General features: G+C 42.0%; 1 protein-coding gene across 1 annotated transcript in view; it reads right to left on the reverse strand.

Annotated features, from left to right (window-relative positions):
• Positions 1-5,832, reverse strand: part of HS3ST4 (heparan sulfate-glucosamine 3-sulfotransferase 4) — a gene marked incomplete at both ends in the record, with an annotated part of 341,991 nt that extends 336,159 nt beyond the window's left edge. Inside the window, one exon of the mRNA XM_084251215.1 lies at positions 5,114-5,832. Coding sequence (XP_084107341.1) covers positions 5,114-5,832 — 719 coding nt within the window. The remainder of the gene's footprint in view (positions 1-5,113) is intronic.
• Positions 5,833-26,367: the final 20,535 nt, after the last annotated feature.

Below are 26,367 nucleotides of genomic sequence, written 5' to 3' on the forward strand. Positions count from 1 at the left end.
CTGGGAGGTATCTCCTTCTCCTCTTACAAAATCTATAAGAGGAAAAAAAATCTAAACTAAAATAGCACATATAAGGCACAATTCTGGCAACGGCAAAGGGTATGGGTAAGCCAGTTACTTTCTAAAATGAGTTTAAACCAGGGGTCACACACTGGTAGCCAGCTGGCTGAATCTAGCCCACAGATGTGTTTTCTTTGCCCTGAAGTGCTGGCCCACTCAGAGCTTTTAAGAAATTTCAGTCTGTTGCCAACATTAAAAACCAGGAGATTTCACATGAAAAATCTGGATTTCCAGTTTCTTTTACAAAATGAAAGATCTGGTAACCACATTTACACCTGCAAGAAAGTAGCTGGCACAGAAAAATGGCTGGCTCTTCGGAGAGCAGGTGCAGCCAGTCTCTCCTCTCCACCCAACCCCAGCCTAGCTAGGTCTAGTCCAATCATTTGTATGACCCATTTGGGTCTAAAGGCCCTGAGTTGGTGACCCTGGGTTTAAAAGATTGCCAAAGCCAGTCATTATTAGACTTTTCCCAAAAAACATCTGCAATAAGAGATTCTTCAATCAGTATTACGACAGCTATGATAGAAGGTAAAGCACAGGAGACCCAAGTGATTGAGAAATGGAAAATCCCACTAGTGGACCCACTGGATTCCTGCCTTAGGATACTCATTTTTTGTTTAGCAAATACATTCACTCTTGGGAATTCATTTATTCCCACCAACATTTCTGCAAGGAAGTCTTTACTCTCAGATAAACAAGCTGAAGCTTAGTGATGTTTAGATAAGTTATCCAACCAAGATCAGCTCTCCACCCCCCCACTAAGTTGCAAACCTTATAAAGCTGTTGAACAGGTTTAGTTCAGCTGCAAAAACCATGCCTTTGGAATAGTGAAAAAATACTTTGTAAAGTCCAAGAGGCTTATTTCCACCCCTGGACTCTTGCGGCAGCTGCAACCTCTTCCTGGAAACCTCTCCACTCAGATCTTCACATGGGAGGATCTTATGCTTCATTGCCATCATTGCCACAGGAAGGTTTTCCCTAATCACTTCAAGTAACATGCACACGCTCAAGCAAGCTGCTCAAAGTGGGGCCCAGAGATCAGTAGCATCAGAGTCACCAGGAAGTCAGAAGGCCCTTCCCCAGATGCCCTGCTCAGGATCTGCATGTTAACAACTTCCCAGGTGATTCAAGAGCATTTAAAGTTTTACAAGCACTGCTCCACAGGAGCTGCCCCGCTGTCCAGTGGAAACATAATGTGGGTCACAAGCGTAATTTTACATTTTCTAGTAGCCACATTAAAAAGATAAAAGGAAAGACTTTGGTTGTTGGCTGTCTCCCTCACGCCCTGCTGAAATGTGGGTTCCAGGAGAGCAAGTGCTGCTTCTGTCTTGTTCACCCAAAACTGTCCTGGGCACACGGTAAATATTAAATGTTTGTTCAACGAAAGCAAGCAGGAAGGAAAAGACCTGTAGCACTTTATGTGTGGCGGTGTGGCGCCAGGAAGAAACCAGCTGTCTGAAGCAGGAAAGATGCGATCAGCTCAACCACTGAGCTACAGAGTGACTGCGTGCAAGTCTCACCCTCTGGGGGCCACTGTAAGGCAGCAACACTGCTGCCATTCAGCTCTCAGCTTCCCAGGGCACCCAGATGTGATAAAACCTCTAAAAAGCACCAACCACCTCAGGAGTCGGGCCCCCTCATTGGCTGTGTCTTTCCACGGTCCCCTTTCATTCCCTCTCCAGACACCACGTGTGATCACAGCTCTGACCACTTCCCTCTGGTCACACACACAAGCAGGCTACTGAAACTGATGTCCTGCGCTCTTTTCCCTTAGCCAAGAAGACTTGAGCATTAACTCCTGGCAGTGAAGACAACCTGAATCCATGGAAGGTCACTTCTCATGGCACTGGGGCTGAGCAGGTTCTAAACCAACGCCATCAAGGTTGCTGACAGTTTGTAAACCACGAGGGAAGGGCAGCTCCAGCTGCCTCTGTCAATTTGGTGAGTTCTGCGGTAGCCAGTTAGTTAATCCCATCCCTTCCCAGAAGTTAAGGTCTCTATGCAGACAGCTTGCATCAGCTCACCCGGAAAGGTACATTGTGGCTTTGCTCTTTCTGGGAGAGAAGGAGCCGGGTGAGAAATGAGCAAAGGGTTTATTCAATCCCCCCAGCTGTTAACCACTGGCCTGTGTCAATCCGCCAAAGGAAGCTTGCTTCTCCAGAGCTGCATGACACACATCCTAATCCATTAGTCCATCTCGCCCTGAAAAGCTGATATACGTGTTCTATACCCTCACATGTGTTTTTAAATCACATGAGAGCAACAGCATAAGGAGAAAGCAAATGGATTTAGATATAACTGGAGTAACACCAAGGACATAAAACTGTGAGGGCTGCTTAGTTAGATATGAGGACAGCCCAGGACAGCCAGCTCGGTCCAGGGCAGCCCCAGTTTCTTCTTGTTCTCCCTCTTGCTGAAGACACAAACAGCAGAAACACTTGCAGACTTAGTAGGAGATTAGGAAGCATGTTGAAAAAAAAAAAAAAGACAAAACAAATGAATGGGGTGGGGGACAAAACTTTCAATTAACCTGTGGATCTCTAATCGCTCAAACAGCAGAGTAAGATTATGCATTAGACATGTGGTCCACATGGAGGAGGTGGGTCCATTTAGGTACAGATGCCATTATTTCAGAGACTGGGAGGTAGACCAGGGACCCAAGAAGATGGCTTTCTGTTACTCATTTGAATCCATGTCACTGTTTCCTCTTCTGCAATATAGTGAGGGTGTCACTTCCTCTTCCTACATGGGAGAGAGACAGAGGAGCCTGAAGATTCAGATCCTGAAGAGATGGAGCTTGTAAAAAGCCCACAAATGACCTCAAAGCACTACTGTCCCTCGAAAGGTTGGAGGCTAGTTCCAGCACACTCTGCTCCTGTGAGCCCAAGGGGTTTCTGCTAATGGTTTTGTCTGTTGTGCCAGTACTTCCAATCAGCACCACTAAACATTATCGGATCTACCAGAGGCAAGACTTTTGGATAAAGGATAGAGGACGCAGAGGTATCACAGGGTCCTCTTAAGTAAAGATCAAGGGACTCCCCTCTGCCCACATGTCTTCACACTAACATTTCTCCAGCTGCATCCCAAGGATTGACATCAAGCTCCTACACCGCGAGTGATAAAATACCACAGTGCTGGAATAATATCTTCAGTACCCCTGCAGTGACAGCAGGGCAGTTTATATGCCTTCTTTCCCCAGCCTAGTTACAAGAGAGCATACGAAAATCTCGCATCTTCTACCCCTTTATTCAGGTAAGTCTCCAAACCTAACCGTGGATTTCCTTACATGCATTCCACCACACACACTTCATCAACTTCAATAAAACAATCTCTTCTCTACTTCCGGCTGCTGCAAAACAATCCAACTACATGTTGGAAAGATGTGATCTTTATGCCTCCCTCCCCTTCAAAGGGCATTTGCCCTTCTCACGAGATACAGAGCTTTAAAATCAGACTAGGAAAGCTAGTTAGCCTCCTAGGGCTACCCCACTGAAGAAGCCAGCACAGTCCTCCAACCAACAGTTAAACAACTGAAACCAGACATCATACCCTCTCTCTATTTTGCTGTTGTTGCATTAATCATTCTAACACCTTTTTAATTATAACCGCACACTGGAAGCCAGGGCTTGTGATGTTATAAATACTGATTTTCCAGTTAAATTAGGCATTTGCTGTTTTATGTTTTGATAGGAAGGGGCTGTTTGAAGCCTCCTAAAATATTGCAATTAGTTCTTTCTGTTGAAACAGACAAGACATTAACAGACACATTTGCTGGTTCAGTTTAATGTGCTGGAATGTTTATGACTAAGTGTACTTCTCTGAAGCTTTGAAAGCATAAGGCATATTTCTTTAAAGTGGAAGAAATCAATCACGAAACACACATTTATTATGTTTTTTCTGAGGTTATTTCCAAGACTTTCTCAGGCTGTAATTTAAACTTAGAAAGCATGTCTCTTCAACAGGAAGATGACTTGTCAGGAAATAATCCTTATTTTACCTATTGGCTCTGTTAAGATGATACCATCACTTTAACAGACAAAGCTTGTGTTGCTGTTTGACAATTGCAATTAATTACTGAGATGCAACCAACATGAGGCCAGCTACCCAGATCTGTTTTCCAGCAAGATGTGAAAGGGGAGGTAAGAAGGAAGGGGGGAAAAAAATAAAAATAAAAGCAAAGGAGGTGTGCACACGGGATATCAGCATCAGTGTGTTTTAAAGGTTACGGCTGGCAAGAAGGCTGGATTATTAATTTATTTTACCTGCACTTAACTTTCTACTCCTCTCTCCCCCCCTTTCTAACACCGCTGACAGCCGGTGGAAAAGGAAGGAGAGGAACATCTCACAAGACATAAGCTCCAATCTGTTGCGAAGGAGGCGGGGGTTAGAAGGGGCACGGGTGCAGGGCAGGCACACCCCGAGAGCACCAACTGTCAGGCAGACAGGATGCTCCTGGTGCCAGATCAACCCAGAGCTCGTTCGCCAAGGGAGACAGAAAGTTCTGGAGATGGGGAACATGCTCGGTCTTTACTAGAAAGCCAAAACTCGCCATCATCATTTTAACTGTTCCCTACTCGTTTCGCTCTAACCTGAAAATACTAAAGTTGGATTTCAGCCACGCAAATGCGTTCGAGGGCGAGTTTGAGAGATTCCAGGGGATCTCAAAGCCCCGGAATCCATCTCGCTCTCCAGATTCTTTCCTCGGCGTCCCCAACACAGAGGCGCAGAGCCCCGCGAGGGCAGGGTCGGGACCAGCCCTCGGGCTGGCGGGCCGGGGATTCCCCGGCTCGGCTCGGAGCGGGACAGATTCCCGGAGCGTCTCCCCGGACCGGGCGCCCGAGACGGGCGGGGCGGGGCGGCACTGGCTCCCCTCGCCCGCCTTAAAGTGCCCCTCGGCGGGTCCCCGGCCCTCCCGCGGCTCTCCGAGCAGCCCCGCGGGGTCAGCGGCGCCCCCCGGGGTTCGGGCCCTCGGGCGGCGGCGCCGGATGCGCGGGGCCGGGAAGGCGCGCGTCTCCCCGGGTCCCCGCGTCTCCCCCCGGGCCCGCGCGCCTACCTGTACCACTCCAGCCCCTTCTCGTAGTTCCTGTCGAAGAAGTGCGGCTCGACGCCCACCGCCCGCACGTCGGGGTGCACGCGGATGGCCTCCAGCAGCGCGCGGGTCCCCCCTTTCTTGACCCCGATGATGAGCGCCTGCGGCAGCTTCTTCTCCCCGTAGTCGGGGGTGCTCGCGGCGGCGCCCCTCTCGCCGCTGGCGTTGGCCGCCCTCCGGCCCGCCAGGTCCTCGTCGGCGGTGCTGGACTCCGGCGCGTCCCTCTCGGGCGGCGCGCCCCGCGCCCTGGCCATGTCGCCGGGGGCGTCCCGGGCGCCGCCGCCGCTCGCCAGCCCCCAGCCGTCCGGGCCGGGCGCGGGGGGCGGCCCGGGGGGCGCGGGGGGCGCGGGCGGCTCCCCGCGGCTCGCGTTGTCCGGCGGCGGCGGCGCGGGCGGCGGCGAGGGGGCGCCGGGGCGCGCGGCGGGGGGCGGCGGGGAGGGCGGCGGCGGGCTCGGCGGGGGCGCGGCGGCGGCGCCCGGCGGCTCCTGCAGCGCCAGCGGGAACTGCAGGGAGCCCGCGCCGCCCAGGAGGCTGTAGCACAGGTAGGTGACGGACAGGGACACGGTGCACATGAACAGCAGCTTGCGCGCCGGCGGGCCCTTAGCGGAGGCGCCGGGCGGCGGCGGCGCGGCCGGGGGCGGCGGCGGGGGCGCGGGCGGCGGGGGTGCGGGCCACGGGGCCATCGCGGCGCGGGGCTCGCGGCGGCGGCGGCCCCCGGCGCTGCCCGGACATGGTTTCAGCCGCCGCCCCCGCCGCCGCCGCCGCCGCCGCTGCCCAGCGGCCCCGGCTGCATGAGGCGACGCCGCCGCGCCCCCGGGCCTGGCCGCCGTCCCGCCGCGCCGCGGGGGAGCCCGGCCGCATGGCCCCTCCCGCCCCCCGCGGCGCCCGGGCGGCCCCCCGCCTCCCCCGCGGCCGCGGGCAAGGGGCCCGAGGGGGGCGCGCGGGCCCGCCGGCCGCACCTGCTCCGTCTGTCCGCGGCGCCCCCGCTTCCCGGCGCCGCCGCGGCTCCGCTCCAGCCTCGGCCGCCGCCGCCGCGCGCGGTTGCAGCCCCGAGTTCCTTCCCCGCTGCTAACTTTCTGCCGGAGAGCGGAGCGGGGCGCGCGGGGAGGAGGAGGAGCAGGGCCGGGCGCGCGCCCCGCCGCCGGGGGAGGGGGAGCGCCTCGCGCGCGCCGGCGGGGGGGCGCGGGGCGGGGGCGTGCGCCGGGCTGGGGCGCCCGGGAAGCGGAGACCGACCCCTCCGCGCTCCGCGCCGGCTCGGGAGGCGCTCCCCGCCCCGGGAGCCTGCGAGGGCGCGCGCCCCGGCCCTCTCCAAGCACTTTCCCGGCCCGCGCGTGCCGGCCCGCCCGGGCGCCGCGCACCGGGCAGCGGGGCGCTCCCGGGCGCCGAGCTCGGCCGCCCCCTGTTCCTCTGGGACACCCGGCAAACTCGGCCCAGGGCCGCCCCGCCCTCCTCTCGCCCTGGCCAGCCGCCTGCCTGTGGCCCAGGAGTGATTTCTTCTCCTCAACACCTTTCCCTTTCCAACTCCCATCTTCCCAGTCTCGCCCTCTTAGCGCGAGGCGCCTGAAGGGTGGAGCTCGGACACGAACCCCCCAGGGCTCCCCGCCCCAGCCTCGTGCCCGCCGCCGCGGGGCGGCTGCGCTTTCTGCTCCAAAGGCTGAGGCTGTGCCCCGCTCTCCCTGGGTCAGCCGCGGGCACACACCTCCGCGCCCCTGGGGGCTTGGCACTAAAGGGCTGGACTGGAACAGACTCACACCACCGTCCCTCTAAACGCGGAATAAGCAGCGGCAGGCAGGGTGCGGGGTGCCTGTGACTGCTTCATTTAATTTTTTTAAGTGTATTTTCTTTGCAGAGAGATTTCCACCCCTCGCCTCCCTCTCCTGGGAGGCAGTGATCGACATCAGAAGGCTTTGGGAGATTCAAAACTAGACTCTGCTTCCCTTTGCCTTTTGCTCGGGAAGGCGGGGAGAGGGGGAAGCTGGAAGGGGAGGCAGAGAGACCCCATCATCCACGGAGACACTCGAGGAAATCTGCTTCCAGGGTCAGGAGCTGGTCCTGCTCATCTGGGGCTGGTTCCAGAGAACCCCATTCCCCCTGTTACCCGTAGCTTTCTTCTCTTGGGCTGATGTGGTTGGCATCTCGGTTTTGTTTGATCACCTAACGGGAACAACAGTTGAAAGGAAAGGTATATAATGTCTAAATATTAACTAGATACATACTGCCAGGGTGGGGCGGAGGGAGGTTGTTAATCAAATAAGATGAAGAACGCGGACTTTTCCCTGAGTGAACAAAAGCTCACTGCTGCTCTCAGCTGGACATGAGTTTCCTTCACTGCAGCTTTAGTTCAGATAAAGATTATTCCTTTATAATATATTTTTTATGGTACACTGGAGACCTCTGAAATGCAGAGTCTGGTGTCCTGTAAATCATTCTGTGTAACTAGGGATGCTTTTTCACACACCACACAACTGCATTACTGTAATGTTAATGGCAGGGGCCAACTGGAGCTGAGAGAAACACAAGCTCTGCCCGTGCCTTCTTCCTCTCCAAGCCCTGCTCTGGAGGCTCAGCCCCCAGCCCCAGGCTGCAGAAAAATAGCAACACTACCATAGTCACCCCTCTTTCCAGGTCCAGGCAGCAGGATGCGCAGCACGTGGCCCAGAGGCTCCCTGCATCACAACCAAACATCATCCACCCTCTCAGCCATCCAAATGAACCTGCTTAGGATCTTTACTAAAACTATGCTCCATATTTAAAAAGATTTTGACAAAATGGTATTAAAATTTAACCTAGAGGAGGCAAATGGGGAGCCCCAATGTGACCAGCAAAATGACTTTCAAACTGGGTGGAATATTTTAAGATTGAGGGCTTCTCCCTTCCCTAATCTGGCTATGGGGTCTCTATTAATATATCACAGATCCAGCAACTCAAGGCATCTTGGCAGATTGAGAAGCTGCTATCCCTATAGATGGAGCATGTGAGCCCCATTCTTCATGTACCCACTGGACTGCCCCCAAGGCATTTATGTTATTTGCGTCAACACTGATAAAGGAAAGCTGGCAGTATCCCTTCTCCCCTGTTGGTCCCCAAATAAGAGATTCTCAAAGGAATGGAGACTGAATGGTGAAATCTCAGATCCCACAACAGTTGAGGAAGGGGTGATTTCTTTTTTTAAGAGAGCATTGTAGAAGGTTCACTTAGCCACACCTATTTTTTTTCCCCCTCTACTCTTCACCCAGGCTTTTACTGGGAACAAATTCTTGAGGAACCTGTACTGAGATGGAGGAGCCACGTAAGGAGAACTCAGATCCCCCACACACACACACAATTCCCAGTGGGGCTGGAGACCAGAGAGAATGCATCTCTCTGTTTCCACTGCCAACATCCATGCTTATTCAGGCCTAACTGAGTTTTTACAATATTCCTCCAACGGGTCTCCAGGCCTCCAGCAAGCCTCATTTCTATTCATCCAAGACAACAATAGCAGATCAATGTTTCTGAGGCTTGGCTCTACTAATGCCCTGCCTGGCTCAGAACCCTTCCTCTCACAGCTTAACTCATCAACTGTAACCTCTTTCCTTTAGCACTCACGGGCCCCTCCACCTTCCGTGGAGCTCACATCCCTGCCAAACCAAACAGTGCATGCTAGCCAAACATGCACATTGCATTGTTTGGTTCCATCCCTGTCTGATCAGATGATAGAGTTAAATCAAACCTGTCATTTGCTAGCTAAGTGGCTTTCGGACAGGTCATTTCATCTCCTTGAGCCTCAGTTTCTGAATATATAAATTATGGATAATAAGACTCACCTTATTTTTTATAAAGAATTAAATTGACTTAGCTAGCATATGTAAAGAGACTTGGCTCCCAGCCTGACATGGGGTGATTACCAATAATTATTTGATTTTTTGGTTAGATTTTTTAAAATTCATTTTTGCATCAAAGAACTGGGGTGCAGGCCAGAGGTGTGGGGGTAAGAGGATTCCCCAGAGACAGAGTGGGGAACAGAACAGGTAGTGCTACTGAAATACACTGCTCAGGGGAGCAGCGGGCGAAAGAGAGGTAGGTCACTGCGCCATGTGAACTCAGGCCATCGTGGTGGTGGCACTGAGACTTAACCCCTAGGCCATCAGGGAGGCCCCCCCAATAATTATTTGGACCTACATATTGGCTCAGGCCATGCCCTGCTTCATTTCCCATTAAAATCTTACCCTTGAAAAGTATGTGTGTACCCTTTCTTCAAAACCAACCTAATGTGTAAGCTGAAGTTCACTTTCCTAAGCTACTCAGTAGCATTTATAATGACAAATGTAATACCTTCTTTTTTTTAAAGTTTTTAAAAAGTTTTTTAAGTAATAAAAACTACTTCTGGTTAATTTCAATTTGTTTTGGCTTTTTATTAAAGATATTGACTAGCAGGATTTATGATAACCCACTGAAGGAAATTTTTAAAATTCAACAAAGGCAAAAAATTGGCTTTGAAAGGACAGTAGCAGGTATTTTCTTGGCTGCTTAAAGTTAATTTTCTTGGCTACTTAAAGTTAGCTGTGACCCTATGACTCTCTGATCAATGAGACATAAACAGAAGTGAGAGTGTCCCCACCAGGTAGATGATTTGACAGACAGTGGGAAATTTACCAGTGGGTGTGTTCTTCCTTGCTGGCAATTGAGCAAGGAAGGGATTGAGCTGGTCTTTGCTGCCAACTTGTCAATCCTCCACACTGAGCATAGATAATACAGATCCTACCCTTGAGGAAATATAGCATGATTGAGAGATAAACTTTGGTTGTTTTCAATTCCTGACACTTGAGTCATGGTTGTTAATAAAATACAACTTTGACTATCTGGCTATTTAAAGCACAGGTACTATTACTTTTCTCTGCTGTTGACCAAAACAACTTTTTTAAAAAGATTTATTTATTTATGCATACGAGAACTGGGGAACAGGCCAGAGGTGCAGGGAGGGGGTAGCTGAGAGGATTCACCAGAGACAGAGGCAGACTGACTGAGATACACTGCTGAGGGGAACAGTGGGCGAGACAGGAGAGGTCTGCTGTGCCATGTGGGTAGCTCTCTGGCCAGCTGGGGATCATTTACAGTGCTATGATTAGCCTCTTGCACCACCAGGGAGGCACCCAAAACAACTTTCGTAATCCGTATTAGAATTACCTTTCACAAAGTTGGATGAAAGACAGATTTGAAGTCTACACTGTCCCAACGGTATTGTTATGAGACAGAATCCTTATCTGATACATAGCAAAAATATTTCCCCATTTTGTCTTTTACCTGTCATTTAAAAGTGTATCTATATAAATCTGGCAGAGCACCATACAAAAGCAACATGGTGACAAAGAGAAAAGTTATATACTTAAAATGAGAGCAAAAGATTAAATAATAATAATAGGTGCCATGAACATATAGGATCTTGCATTAAAAATAATCTCACATGGAAAATCAGGAAATACTTAGAGCTGAAAGCGATACATGACCAAATTGTGTGTGTGGCGAGGGGGGGGGGCGGGGGGCAGTGGGGAATGGAGAAATTCACCAATACTTAAAGGTAAGATTGTATCTTCAGTACCCAAAAAGAGAGTATGTTAAAACAAGTGAACTACATGTTCAACTCAAGAAGCTAGAAAAAGAGAAAGAAAGTGATGCCAGGAAGAATAGAAATGATAAAAATAGAGCCATTCATTTATTTTTATGTGCTATGGGCTGAATTGTATCTCCCCAAATTTCCTATCAAAGCCCAGCCCACCAATGTGACTGTATCTAGAGATAAAGCTTTTAGGAAGTAATCAAGGCTAAAGTGAGGTCATAATGGTGGAACCCTAATGGAATAGAACTGTGGTCTTATAAAAATGATAACCTAGCACATGCGCACACTCTTTCCTCACATACATGCATGCACCCTGACATCTGAAGACTCAGTGACAAGCTGGCCATCTGCAAGCCAGGAAGAGAGTTGTCACCAAAACCTGACCATCAGACAGCCTGGTCTCAGACTTCCATGCCACAGGAATATGAGAAAATAAATTTCTGTTGCTTAAGCTGCCCAATCGATGGTCTATAATTCCAGCTGACTAAGACATTTAGCTTTCATGATTTGCAAGTGTTTATTTTCACCCATTTTCTATTGCTTAGTTGCTATTTCTGATTCATAAAAATCTCATATATTGAGGATATCAGATCTTTATCACATATCTTTCAATTATTGGGTTACCAGCTTGTATTTACAAATAAATTGCTTTTAGGGGTTTTAATTACATTTTTCATTATTGTATAATTAATCTCTCAATGATTTCCTTTGTAGCTTTTACCTTTGGTGGGAAAAGGTATTCCACAAAGCATGTAAATGTTCATCTACACTTTCTTCTAGCACATTTTTGGTTTATTTTCTACACTTAAATGTTTAAACCATCTGAAATTTATTTTGGTATACAGTTTCACACAGTGATTTAACTTCATTATTTGTCTTTACTTTTTTAGCACTAGTTATTTACCAATTGCTTGAAACTTGGTTACATATCAAACCCACAATGTTGGAATTTTCTCATCCAGAAATACAGAAAACAAACCTCCATTCATTCCAATCTTCTGCTTGATCCCTTATTACATCTGTAATTTTATGGATGTAAACCCTGTACAAATCTTTCTCTGAATAAGTATTTTGACATCTATTTCTGCTTTGTTCAATTCCATAATTTTGTGCTCTCTTTGTTTCATTCATTTATTCATTCTTGCAAGTGTCATTTTGAAGCAACTAATATATTCTGGGCCTTAGCTTAGACAGAAAGTATAAAAAAGTGAGATGGAAAAAAAAGATTCTTGTTTGTCATGAAGGCAGAAGCAATCACATAAGCAAGTTTAATAAGCTGAGGTAAGTACCAAATGAGAGAAAAGATAGAGTGCTATGGAATGCATTGTTGGGGCACTGAAGCAACAAGCAAGAAAGGATGTGACATTTAAGTCCATATATAAAGGCAAAACTGAATTAAGCCAGGTAATTCTGAAGAGTATTTTTAGTATGTGTAGCATCTCACCTACTTCATTTGTTATAAATACATTTAGAAAACGAAATTGAATGCAACTTCCCTAAAAGGAAAAGGGTATCTGCAAAATACCTACAGCAAACATTACAATGAAACATGGCAAGATATTAGAAATGAACCCTTTAAAGTCAGGAGAAAGGCAAGTGTGCCTTCCATTACAGGTTCTATGCAGCATTAAACTGGAGTTACAGTTAATGCTCTAAGACAAGAAAGAGTAAGAACAGATATGAGAGTTGAGAAGAAAATAATAAATTACTATTTGCCAACTATGTTTGTTGGCAAAAGAATCCTATGAAAATCTACGAACAGAGTTTGGCAAGACTGCTGAATAAAATTCAAAATACAGAGTAATAGCATTCTTAGATACAATTAGGATACCCTAAGAAAACATAATTTTGAAAGAAAATCCTAATCAAACTACAATCAAGCCCATTACATATCTAGATATATACTTAATAAGAGGCAAGAAAGTCTTTTAATGGATAAAATTATATAACTCTTTGGAAGACATAGTATCAGTTTCCTAAGTTTGCCAATAACAAAGTACCACAAATTGTATGACTTAGTGCAGAAATTGATTATCTCACAGTTCTGGAATCTAGAAGTTCAAGGTATCAGTAGGGCTGTGCTCCCTCCAATACTCTGGGTAGGATCCTTCCTTACTTTTTCTCTTCTGGAGGTGACCCTCAGTCCTGGAATTGAAGTGCCTGTAGTGGCATCCTTCCAGTCTCATCTTCTGTTTTCCCATGACATTCTCCCCGTGTGTCCCTGTCTTCACATAACATGACACCTCCCTCTTCTTACAAAGACACTAGCCATATTGGTCTAGGGCCCACCCTAATAACCTCCTCTTAACTTGATTCACTCTACAAAGGCCTTATTTCCAAATAAGTTTCCAATCGCCAATGCTGGGGTTAGGACTTCAACATCTTTTGGGGAGATGAGATTCAACTCATAACATGCACAGTAAGATATGAACAAACAAAATATTTCTGCATTCTTCATTATTTTGAATTAAAAACTCATGGTTGCAAAGATAAAATTCTCTTCATTTAATCAATATATTCCATACAAAACCCCAACAGAGGTATGAATTGTGTATATGTTGATAAGTTGATTCTAAATTTTACATGGGAATATAGAAGTAAAGTAATATCCACCCCTCTTTGAAAAAAGAAAATATAAGCAGAAAAATTACTTTCCCTTTAAGAAGTGAAAGTTTAATTAAAGGAAAAGATTAAAGTTTCTTAGCCCACAAGTACTTTGTTTATTCAGGCACTAGAATATAAATTCTTTTCACTTTCTGATAAGAAAGTTGAAATGACAATCTCGTGAACTAATCAAGGGGCTCAGGTTTGTTAATATGAAGCTCAGATGAAGCTTTTAGGAAGGAATATTGCAGGTAGAAATAAATGTAACTAATGATCTGATCTCCATTTTAGGTGACAAGTTTGACCCTGGTGTTTCCCTGTTCTTCCTTATAAAGAAAGGAGAAGTCTCTTGCTGGGAAGTTATTTTTAGAGCAGAATTATGTCTTTACCAATCTGAAAAGTAAAAATGTATATGTGCATAGATGTTGAAATGTGCAAAATACATTTTCCATAATTATGAGAAGTCATAAAATGTGACTAATGTAGAAGGAGGTAGTGATTATTCATTAAATGTACTTGGTATTCATTCAGTGCACTCATTTACAATTAACTCACTGTTTCTTTTAATTTTTATTTTGAAATAATTTTAGAATTACAGATGATTGTCAAGATAGAAGAGTTCCCTTATATTCTTCATCCAGTCTCCCCCAATGCTAACATCTTACAAATCCATGTGTATGTGTCAAAACTAAGTAATTAAACTTGCTACCATATACAAACAACTAAAACCACACACTATTTTTGTATTTCACTGATATTTTCCACTAATGTCCTTTTCATATTCTAGTACCCAATTTTGTTGTGTTTCATCATCCTGTCTTCTTAATCTCCTCTGATCTGTGTGTTGGAGGTGGTCATCCAGAAGTGACCTCCAGGGCACCTCCCTGGTGGGTTAAGCCTCAGTGCTATCACCTCTATGGCCTGAGTTTGATCCTTGGCCAGGAAGCCAACCCACATGGCTCCGCAGACCTCTCCTGCCTCACCCACTGCTCCCCTCAACAGTGTATTTTAATATTAAGTATTAGTATTTCAGATCTGCTTGTTCTGCTTCCCACTCTGTCTCTGCCCCCACACACACACACATACCTCTAGCCTATATCCCAATTCTTCTATGCAAAAAAATTATTAAAAAATTAACAAAAAAAAAGAAGTGATCTCCAGTTGACAGGAGAGCTAGAAGGAGAGGAACACAATCAGAGGCTCCACACTGCTCCCTTCCCTTGGGCTGTACATTCCACCTACCATTCCTGCAAGGGGAACCATTCCCAGAATGCACCCTTGATACAGTGTGTTATTGGCACCATCTGGGCTATATAAATGACTGAAACCCATTCAGGTTGTTACAGAGGTATTTCTATGAAAATGAGGAGGAGCATAGAACAGGCACCATTTTCCCTACCTCCACTTACATGTTTAGGATTACAAGCAGCAGGCCATGAACCAGACTTCCTGAATGGGGGGGGGGGGGGCAGCTGGGAAGCAGCGACATGGATCTATAAATGAAGGTAGAATGAAGAAGCAGACTTGGAGGAACCATGCAGAGGAGAGACATGTAAAGACTCTTGGTAGAGGTACTTGGAAGAGATATGCAGGTGAGAGACATGGTCTTCGGCAGAGACAATGACAGCCATTATTTTGACTTCATGGTGGATTATGTGGCACATTTTGTGTGTGGATTCTCTCCTTACTTCCCAGCTTTCTGGGAATTGTCTAACCCCTTTCTTATGACACCTTGCCAGAAATTACCTTAGACTTGTGGAAGCATTCAGGCCTCAGCAGCCCCCTTCAGGTAAAGCCTGTTTGTCTGGACATTTGCCCATGACAAGATGGGTAATTTTTGGAGTTTTATTAGGACTGTCCTTTGTTATCTCTCTCTATGCGCTCCAATTCTATTAAAAATCTTTCACACTAAGATTATGCTCCCTATGTTTTTGTGCATGCAAATAGACAGATTTCTAACTAGGTTACTTCATGAATGTCTGTTGAGCAGATACAGGAATTCACATTTTGTGGCAGCTAAAACAAGACTTGTATGTAGTCCCTTGCTTATTATTATTGCCAACTATCACTCTGGAGTGGTCTCTTGCTTTCTTCAGTCTCCTTGCTCTCTGTGTATGGAAGGCAATTTCAGATCTCCCCTGAGGAATTCCCGAAGTTTCAAACCAACACTATGCATTTTCTCAGTCTTTCCTTACCTTTCAAAACCTTGATACTTGAAGTGCCCTTGACAGTTATTTTGTAGATTGTCCCTCAGTTTCTGATTTGTCTGATATTTTTCTCATGATTACATTGGGGTTATAGGTTAGGGGAAAGAAGACCACAGAAGTGAAGTGCCCTTCTCATCACATCCAATCAGGGATGCATGACACCAACATGACTTATTGATGATATTAACCTTAATCACAAGATTAAGGTGGCATTGGCTAGATTCCTCCACTCTAAAATTATTTTCTTTCTCTTTCCAGACTGTATGTTTTAGAAGTAGTGACAGTCTAGCCATACTCAAAAGAACATTAGTATTTCACCTTTTAGAGTTAAAGCAACCAAAGCTTATGTGGACATGTGTTAAAACCACTCTAATAATCAATATTTGGGGGGGAGTTATTTGAGGTTATGCAACTATTCTTTTTCTTGTTAGAGTTCTATTCACTAATTTTGTCATTCACTAGTGGGTCTTACCCGCAGCAGTGATTACAGTGATGGTCTAACAGTGATTTTCTATTTCTCGCGGTTTTTTTACATTTATTCATGGGAATTTTTATTAAGAAAGATGTGTCCTTTTTCTTCCATTTGTTTGTTTACTCAACCACTTGTTTATATCAGTATGGACTTACGGGTACTTCCCTAAACTGAATTCTTTGTTGCCCATTTTACAAAGATCTTAGCATTATTTGAGGTCTTTCAACAGCAGCTTGGGTCTGCTTTATCCCCCCTCTAACAATTAATATTAAAATCCCGCTGACAATCTCAAAATCTAAAACACAACAGAGAACTTTGTTTATTCTTCTGCACAGGGAGAAAGGGTCAAGGATGCCCAGGATGATGAAGAACAGGGAAAAAATGAGGATCTACACTGTAAAGTAGAAGAAAAATATTATAAAGTTACATCAATTAGAAAAATATGCTTTTGGCCCAGAGGGTGGTAAACAAATCAACGGAAGAGAATAGAAACCCCAGAAACAGAGCACATGTGTGGAAAACTGGGCTTTAACAAAGAAGTGGGAGAAAGAATGGGCTGTCGAAGAAGCCACTGGTTATTCAGAGACAAAAGGGGAATAACTGGGTCTCTCTCTTACCACCATACCCAAAACAGGGGATAGGCAGATTAAAAACCTAAGTATGAAAAGAAGAATGTAATAATCTTGTAAGAAAATTCAGGAGATTCTTTTTCATCTAGATAGGAAAGAATGTCATTGATGCAATACCAAAAAACAAACAAACAAACCACACACACACACCATAAAGAAAAAGATGGATAAATTTGCCTATGTTTTTAAAATTTCTACTTAAAAATTCCCCCTTCCATGAGGAAAGGCCAACCTTTCTGTTCTATTCAGGCTGCCAAAAGGTTGGAATAGGCCCACATTAGGGAGGGTGATCTGTTTTAGTCAGTCTATAGATTCAAATGTTAATCTCATCCAGAGACTCAAGTTTGACCAAACGCCTGGTACCTTGTGACCCAGCAAAGTTGAAACATCAAATGAACCATCACACCTCCCATATAAAATACATGATCCGGGCCTCCCCTGGTGGCGCAGGCGATTGAGCGCAGCGTTGTAAAGCTGTCCACAGTCTCTGCAGCACTGGTTCGATCCTGGCCAGCCCGCGAGGGTCCCACATGGTGCAGCAAACCTCTCCTGTCTCTCCTGCTGCTCCCCTCAGCAGTGTATTTCACCAGTCTGCCTGTTCTGTTCCCCGCTCTGTCTCTGGTGAATCCTCTCACCCTCCCGCGTATCTGGCCTGTACCCTGGTTTTTGTATAAATAAATAAATAAACCTAAAAAAAAAAGAACTGCTATCTCATTAAAAAAATTAAAATAAAATAAAATACATGATCCAACGTTTAGTCTGAGCTCCTCTCAACCTTTCCCTCACCTAAGCCCTGGTATAAACTTGGGGATTTTAGATTTACTATCACTGCTGAATCAAAATTTTCAACTATATATCTTCTTTTATATTTACATATGTTTTCAACTTATATTTATATAATCACTAATCCTTAATGCATGCTACATGAGTCATTGAAGAATTATTCATATGTGTCCTTTTAGAGTCCTTCTATTTCAGATACTGTGATTTGACTCTTGGTTTTCCAGAGTATAGCTTTCCATGAGGATGGGCTTCTAACTAACTGGGGGCAGAACTTTGCAGGGCTCCCAATTAAGTCATATGGCTTTTTTGTAAAAAACAAGAGTGAAGTACTTTTCTCGACACAAAGGACTCTCAAACCATGCTTAGAACACAATGAACAAATAAACTACAGAAAAATATTTTTCATCAGAAATAAAAATGTGCAGAAATACAATTCTGCCTGCGAGTAGATAACACAATTACAAGCTATCTTCCTTTCCTATTATTTTCTGTTTTTGTAATTAGAAAATAAAATATGAACACATAGTAGTAAATTTAGCAAAAAAATAAATCCAAGAACACAGATGTAATTGGAAACTCCTCTATTAACAAATATTGAACTTACAAATTCTCATAGATATAATGAAAGCTACTTTTCAAAGTCAAACTGCATTCAGTCTACTGCTGACAGATAATGTGATCATTTCCCCTGGTCTTCATGTTTTGGTGCTGTTCCAGCTACCCTGTATTTGCCATGCTTCTGCCTCGTGTTTAGATACTTCACAAATATTATTGAAACCATCATATCTGATAAGTGAAAAAGCAGTAAGGATATTGAAAAAAGTTACTAAGAAAGGGCACATGATTAAAAAGGAAAAATATGAGATTTTGGAAATGAGAGGCAAGAGAATAAGGTGGCACATGTGCACTGCATGAATTAGTTGAGAGTGTGAATGATTTTGAAGTAAAAATGAATTGTGCAAGATGAGAAGAGAACCCTGTTTATGAAATCAAACCCATTCATCAAGAAGTAAGAAAAACTTTGAGTGAGAGAAGAGAGTCAGATGTCCATCGACCAAGTGTTACTTGTGGACTTGATGCCGGGACTTGATACAGGGGATTTAAGGACTCGGCAAGCCTTAAAAGGCTGCTGATGACTCTTTTGTCTCCCAGATGATTCCCACCATGGTTGAAGGCATATCTGAGTCAGCACACCATCAGGGTGAGTGGCAATCTACCATATGTGGACTTCAAACTGTTCAAGAATAATGAACGGCACTCTCAAAGATTATGCAGGAAGAGAAAAATACCTGCCCTAACAGATTTCCAAGGAAGACAAAATTTATCTATTTGAGGAAAATAAATCTGCTAGAAAATATATGTGTAAGAGAGAGAAGAATGTCTGTTTTTCAAGCTTCAAAGAAATTGATTCAGATTCCTGTTAGGCAGAAATGCAATGAAGCTCACAAATTTAAATCTATCTTAGTTACTTTGGACTTGAAACATATGGACTTACAAATACTCTTTCAAAAACTAATCTATCTCAAAATATAGACTTGCCCTAAGTAACAATTGTTAACAGTTTGATAGGCATTGGTCTTCTTTTTTTCTATAGTAGATAAAAATTGGATGATACAATAAATAATATTATTTACCAAATTCATTTTGTCACCAAGATTTAGGAGACTTTTCTTATCAGTACACATAAATCATTGATCCCATTCCTATTTATAACTACAGAGTATTACATAGAAATTCATCTACCATAACATATTAAATATTCCACTGATGGGCATGTAGTTTATTTCCCATTTGGGAGTGTACGTATACATATAAATGCACACAAATATATATTGCATGTATATGTGAATGTATATATGTATTCTGTATATATAAATATATAGACAATAAAATTTCTGTGCCAATTAGTACATGTGCTTCCTAATTTAAAGAACTAAAGACCTGTTGTAATTTGTACTTTCACCTATAACTATTTTTAACTTTTTAATTTGAAACATTAAATTTATTAATACGTAACATTTGCAAGTTTAATGCAGAGAACTCCCAAATAACTTTTTTAATATTTTATTTATTTATGCACAGAAGATCTGGGGTTTAGAACAGAGGTGCAGGGGTGGGAGTTGAGAGGATTCACCAGAGACAGTGGGGGGTAGAACAGACAGACTGACTGCAATACACTGCTGGTGGGAGCAGTGGGTGAGACAGGAGAGGTCTGCTGTGCCGTGTGGCTTAGCTCCCAGGCCAGCCTGGGATAGAACTCATGTAGCAGTGGCTGGCAATAGCTTGATAACACTGTGTCTTTAACCCCTGTACCAAGGAGGCCCCCAAATACCCTTTAACAAGATTGAACAATTGTTAACATTTTGCCACGTTAATTTTATCATTCCTTCTTCTCTCTTTTCTCATTCTTTCTGATATCAAAATAGTTTGCATATATAATACCAGTTTATTCTCCAACACACTGTCTCTTATCTAAAAACAAGGCTATTCCTTTATGTAACTGTAGCACATGCATCAAGTTTAAGAATTTTAACATTGATATAACACTTTCATCTACTTCACTGATTATACTTCAGTTTTGTCAATTTTCTCAATAATGTCCTCCATAACATTCCTTCCCCAGTTGATGATCCAGTCCAGAATCAAGTTTTGCATTGAATTGTCATGACTTTAGTCTCCTTTAATCTGTAAACACTCCTTAGCCATCTATTACTTTTCATAACTTAGACCCTTTTGTAAAACATGGCAGGTTATTTTTTAGAATGTCCCTCAATTTGGGTTGGTCTGATGTTTCCTTATGATTAGATTCACACTATAAATTCTTAATCAGAGTACTGTTAAAGTGATGTGTTCTCAGAAGTTTGCATGTAGAGACACATGATGCCCCCTCATTGTGATTTTATTTTTCTCATCTAATGTAAGTGTTGTCTGGTTTCTCTCTATAATTACTATTATCCACTTGTAAATAATAAATTCTCTTAAGGGAGACACTTTCAGATCATGCAAATATTCCGTTCATCATAGACTTTCATCTCCTAGATACACTATCCATAGCAATGACTGTCTGAATAAATCTTTGAGATAATTATTTCAAAACAGTGATTTTCCAACTCTAAAACTCCCTTCACAATTACCAGTTGGCATTAAAATGTATTTATCTAGCTAACTAGCTATCTTGCTGTCTTTCTGTCTGCCATTCACTTGTTTATTACCAGTGTAGATTAATGGATTACTGTTTATTCAAATTTTATAATACATAACTTTTACTTATTTTGATGCTCAAATATTCCCACATCTGGCCAGTGGAACCACCATTAAGTAGGCTCATATGTTCTCTTGATAAGTCCTATAAAATATTTTTTTAGTACTTGCTTACTTCCGGCACAAGATGGCCTAAATTCTGGAATCTTTCCTGTCCCTGTCAGGGAACTGACACTTTGTCCAAGGATTCTTGGTTCTCTTTGGTGCAGAGTGGATCTAAGACCAAAGTCCTAGGCTTGTTCATTATCACTGAGATGTTACTGTTTGTAGATCATTTCAGTTGACAAAGCTATGAAATGTTTATATTTATATTTTATAAATCATGTTTATATTATAAATCATGAATTGATATTAATATTTCCTCAAATTTCAATCTAACCCTTGCTTGCACCCACTCCTCAGTGAGAACCCTGATTCCCAAAAAGTCAACATACTTAATTCATTTGCACATCTCTGTATCACACAGATAAGGGTTCAGTATTATATACCCATATACTATAAAAAAACTATATCTAAAAAAAAAATCAAGATTTATTTGAGGTTCAGTTGTTCCTGAAATCAATGGTATATAGTAAAAGTACTACACTCAAAAGTTATTTGTGTTATTATTTTCCCTGAAGCTGATTATGTCTCACATCTGCAAAACAAACAGATTCATTTGTCTCTGTTTGCATTCAGTTTAAGCTTTGGGGCTTCTTTCTATTATGAGATTAGATTAGGTTGAAATTTTCAACCTTATCATAACATATAACATTCATAAACTACTCTTTTACACATGTCACCCCCCTTGTTTTAGTCTTACTTCCACAATTAAATACATCAAATATTTGCCATTAGCACTTTTGTCAAAATTTTCCCAGTTATCTCTTGGTCAGCTGAAGTTCATCTTCAAAAAGATTCTTCACAATGAGTGCAAGTATACAATGTTTTCTGAATTATGCATGTTTAAAATACTTCCTCTATGGCAGGGTTTCTCAGCCTCCAAACTATTATCATTTTGGGCTCAATAGTTCTTTGCTATGTAAGGCTGTTGTGCATAGAGTAGGATAGTTAGCAGCTTTCCTGATCATTACCTACTCAATACCAGTAGCACTCCAACCCTGACTCACAATAACAGAAAAGATCTCCAGACATTGAGAAGTGTCTTGTGAGGTGTGGAGAGGGACTGACTCAGTTGAGGACCATTATGCTGCATCCTAGATACATGAAGGATAGCTTGCTGAATATAAAATGTAGGCTAGCACTACCTTTCTTTGAAGTCCCTTATTTCCTTGAATTATTTGTTGCTTTCAAAAAATTTGATGCCAGCCTAGCTTTCTTTATCTTATGAATAAATTTTAATTTTTTTCCTGGAAGCCAGGTGAATTTTTTGTTTGAATTTAAATGATTTTACAAAGCTATGACTTAGAATCAATTGTTCAGGTCCATTATCCCAGGAACATCCTGGGCCCATTGAAAATGCAAATTTACTTTCTTTTAGTTCCAGAAAGTCTTAGGTTACAGTTTCGAATACTAGTTCTGTCCTTTTGTTTCCCTCATGAACCCTACCAATCTCTATTTTTACTGCGTGTGTATGTATGTATGTATGTGTGTGTGTGTGGTGTGTGTGTGTGTGTGTGTGTGTGTGTGTGTGTTGGGCCTTCTTTGCCTATCTTCCATTTCCACTATTTGGTCATTTTACTGCTTTTTATAATGTTTTTGTGAAATTTTCATAGTTAAACTAATTCTTGCTGAGGCAAATTGTAATTTAGTCTTTATTTCTTAAATGGAGTTCTTTTTTTCTCAATCTTAATAAAATCTTTGTTTCACTCTGTGATCTGTCCACTTTTGCTCTTATTGTTTGGATTTCTAATTGTTAACATTAACGCTCACCATCTTCCAGATCCTGAATGTTCTCCCAGAGTATTTTTTATATAAACACCGATTTTCAATGGTTATTCCAACACATATTTTGTTTTCTTAAAATGAAGGTTGAAGATGATATTCTACTGCAAATTTTATTGTTAATGAATAAATTCAAATATATTTACATATTGATCATCTCTATTTGCTTCTCAGTGAATTATTCATTCAAATTCTTTGTTCATTTATTAATTGATATTAATGAATATCAATATTAATACTGAATTCAGTATTGATATTATTTGCCTATGTTAGGTGTTGCTAACATTTTTTCTGAGTCTGACTCATCTTTTAACTCTATAATATTATTACTATACTATATTATAGTATTATTACTAAATGATAAGGTGTTTTATTCTAAGTCCTTGCACATTATTCTAAAACATATATTCCTTTTTTCTCCATTCATGAATCACAGATTTCCTAGCTACTGAATGCTTATCTCACAAAACTTCACCTTTCATTTCCATGCAACTACATTGCTCTGTTGTATTCTGCAATTATAGACAACCATTCTAATACCAATATGGCTTCTTTCTCTTTTATCTTAGATAACTAAGAATTTTATTTTAATTCAAAACTTTCTCAATGTGAGTTATGGTAATCTTTTTTTATCATCAATTTTACCTAGTATAAGATTTGTCTTTTTAATAATTGGGGTATTCCTAGAGTTCTGGAAAGTTGTTTTCTAACAGGTTTAAATATTTTTTTCCTTTTTTCTTTTCTCTATCAGATATGTCAGTCATTCTTATATTGGAAGCTCTTACACCGTTAGGATCTTCTCATTCATTATTTAATCTCCTTTCCTTTACCCCCCTTTTTTCTGAGAGAAAAATTAATTTTTTCAAGAATAGTTCCAGAGTTATTGATTTAATTCCTGGTAGTATAAATTCTTATCTATATTGTTTCTTAACTGTACTTAATCATTAAGGAAATTACATTCTTTTCAAAACATTTCCTCTTTAACAATCTCTGTGTCTATCTTTCACTTTACCATCTCCAATTTCATTTTATTCACTCAACTTATTATATTTCATTTCTTATTTCATAGAGCAAACAATGTCATGAAGTTTATTGAGAACACAAACATAATGGGTGTTTTCTGAAGTATGCACCTGCTTCCTTTTATAGGAAAGACTCTTCTTCTAGCCCTTAATCTTAAATTTTCTGTCTTCATGCCACATAATTTTGAAAAAATAAGACTAAGATTCATGGCTGAGATGTATATTTCTTTCATTTCCACTTCTGCTTGTTAATTAATAAACAAGAAATCTGTAGCCTTTTCATATATATATAATTTCTCAGTTCTCTTGACTACCCATTGGGTTATCGTGTGATCTAGTCTTTATTACTGCTGTTAAGTTGGTGACCTATTTGATGTGGTAAGCTGTTAGCCAACTTCCTAGTTTAAAACAGCCAACTATCATTAATTTCTCCAGTTTAAAAAGCCAATTATTCTTTAAAATAATAATCTGATATGCTAAGGAGGGATATTGTGATAGCACTACCCTAATGTCTTCCTACAATGTTTAGAATTTATTCCTGGATAGGCTATTTCTATATTCACAACTAAAAGTCTGCAACCTTAAGAGTTGCCATTCCACAACTCACTTCTTTCCAATGGTAGGAAGTTTAATGCCCTGGGAAAGGGCATTAAAAGACTGAATATTCCAGCAAACAGTTCTCCTACTGAGGAATACTTTAGCTCTCTCATTCTAATGAAAGAAAATCCAGGTTTTTGATACTTCTTGAAATACTTTCCTTAATGGTTCTTCTACCAATGTACCTGTAGGCTTTAAAGTTTTAACTCATGGAAGTTCTTCCTGTTTTGTAGCAGGTCATGTGTAATTTTCCTAGTTTCCAGTGTCATAGAGATATTCCAGTTCCTCTTGAGCTTTTATATCTATGTAAGTAGGGGAATTTCTAATCAGAAGTCACTAGCTTTTTATTATCTTAACTCAGAATTAAGTAGGTTGTGATTATGTTGCTCTGCTGCATAAAATCCTTCAAGTGCTTCCAATTGTATATAGTATAAAGTAAATTTCTCAGGATAATATGTGACTCCCATCTTTTCAACTTCATCTTTATTCACTTCCTACCATATATCTGAAAATTTCATCATAGTAGACTATTAATCTATTTCTCCAAACCTGCCAGGTATTTCAGATATTTCTATTTCTGTTCATATACTGTTTCCCTTGCCTGAATTGCCTTACCTCTGCTAGCTCAATGGGAAATTCCCATTTATCCTTCAGAATTTAAAAGAAATAGCATCTCCTCTTTGTAGTATTCCCAGAAGCCCAAAGCAAAATTAATTACACCATTCTCTCTGTTCCTATTAGTATGGTCTGAATATTGTAACCCTATCTTCCTCCCCACCACATACACACACCAAAATTCATGTTACATCTTAATACCCAATATAATGGTATTTGGATGTGAAGCCTTTGGGAGGTAATTAGATCATGAGGGCAGAACCCTCATAAATGGGATTAGTGCCCTTATAAAAAAGACCTAGAAGGTCCCTAACCTTAGTCTCAAGGAAATTGTTTTCTAATAGATCATTGAATTTTTCCTTACTTTCATTACTTCTATTCTTTACCTCTAGAACTCCAATAAGAGAAATATCACACACTTATGCATTTCATCTTTCATGTATTCCATTTTTATACTTTGGCTCAGTTCTGCAAGATTCCATAAACTTTATCACCAGCTCACCAACATGGCTGTTAATCATAGCCATTCTCTTATGTAGTCTGTATACTGACTTTTTTTTTTTACCAAACATATTTTTAATTACCAAGTACTCAATTTTGTCCTCTGATTACTCCTATAATTTTTTTTGCAGCAGTAGCAGTCTGTTCCTACTTACATATGCCATTTGTTAATTTTTTCAAATTAATGCTTCCTGAGTTATCTTTACTTCCTAAAATAATACAATTATTTTACTTGCTAGTTATAATGTTTCTTATGTATGTTATTTCTTTTTTTTTTTTTTAAGACACCTAGCCCTGGTAACTTGTTATGGCAGCTAACAAGCACATGAGCACAACTTGATTTCTCACTAATTCTTTTTTTTTTAATAATAAATTTTATTTTTATATTCCCCATACAATTGCAGCCCCCCAATTCTGACCCCAATCCCTCCCCTCCCACCCCCCAACCCCCAAAAAGTGTCTCTGGTTCATAGTTTTTTGTTGATTTTGATGTTCACTTTCTTATACTTATTCATTTTCCTGGTCCCTTATTTAAGTTTTCTAGATTCCTGCTATGAGTGAGACCACCTGGTATTTTTCTTTTTCTTTTTGGCTTATTTTGCTGAGCATGATCCCTTCCAGCGCCATCCATGTTGCTGCAAATTGCATGTGTTTATCTTTTTTGAATGCTGAGTAATATTCCATGGTATATATGTACCACATCTTCTTGATCCAGTCATCTATTTTTGGGCATTTGGGCTGTTTCCAAAGCTTAGCTATTATAAATAGTGCTGCTATAAACATAGGGGTGCAGGTGTTCTTTGGAATGGATGTTTCTGTGTCCTTTGGGTAAAGACCAGGAGTGGAATTGCTGGATCATATGGAAGCTCTATGTTTAGTAGGTCCAGAAATCTCCACACAGCTCTCCATAGTGGTTGGACCAGTTTGCACTCCTACCAGCAGTGTGGGAGAGTTCCTTTTTCTCCACAACCTCGCCAACATTTGTTGTTGCTAGTTTTTTTAATATGTGCCATTCTCACTGGTGTGAGATGGTATCTCATGGTAGTT

The sequence above is a fragment of the Talpa europaea genome, assembly GCF_964194135.1.
Source record: "Talpa europaea genome assembly, chromosome: 12".
NCBI classification, from domain to species: domain Eukaryota; kingdom Metazoa; phylum Chordata; class Mammalia; order Eulipotyphla; family Talpidae; genus Talpa; species Talpa europaea.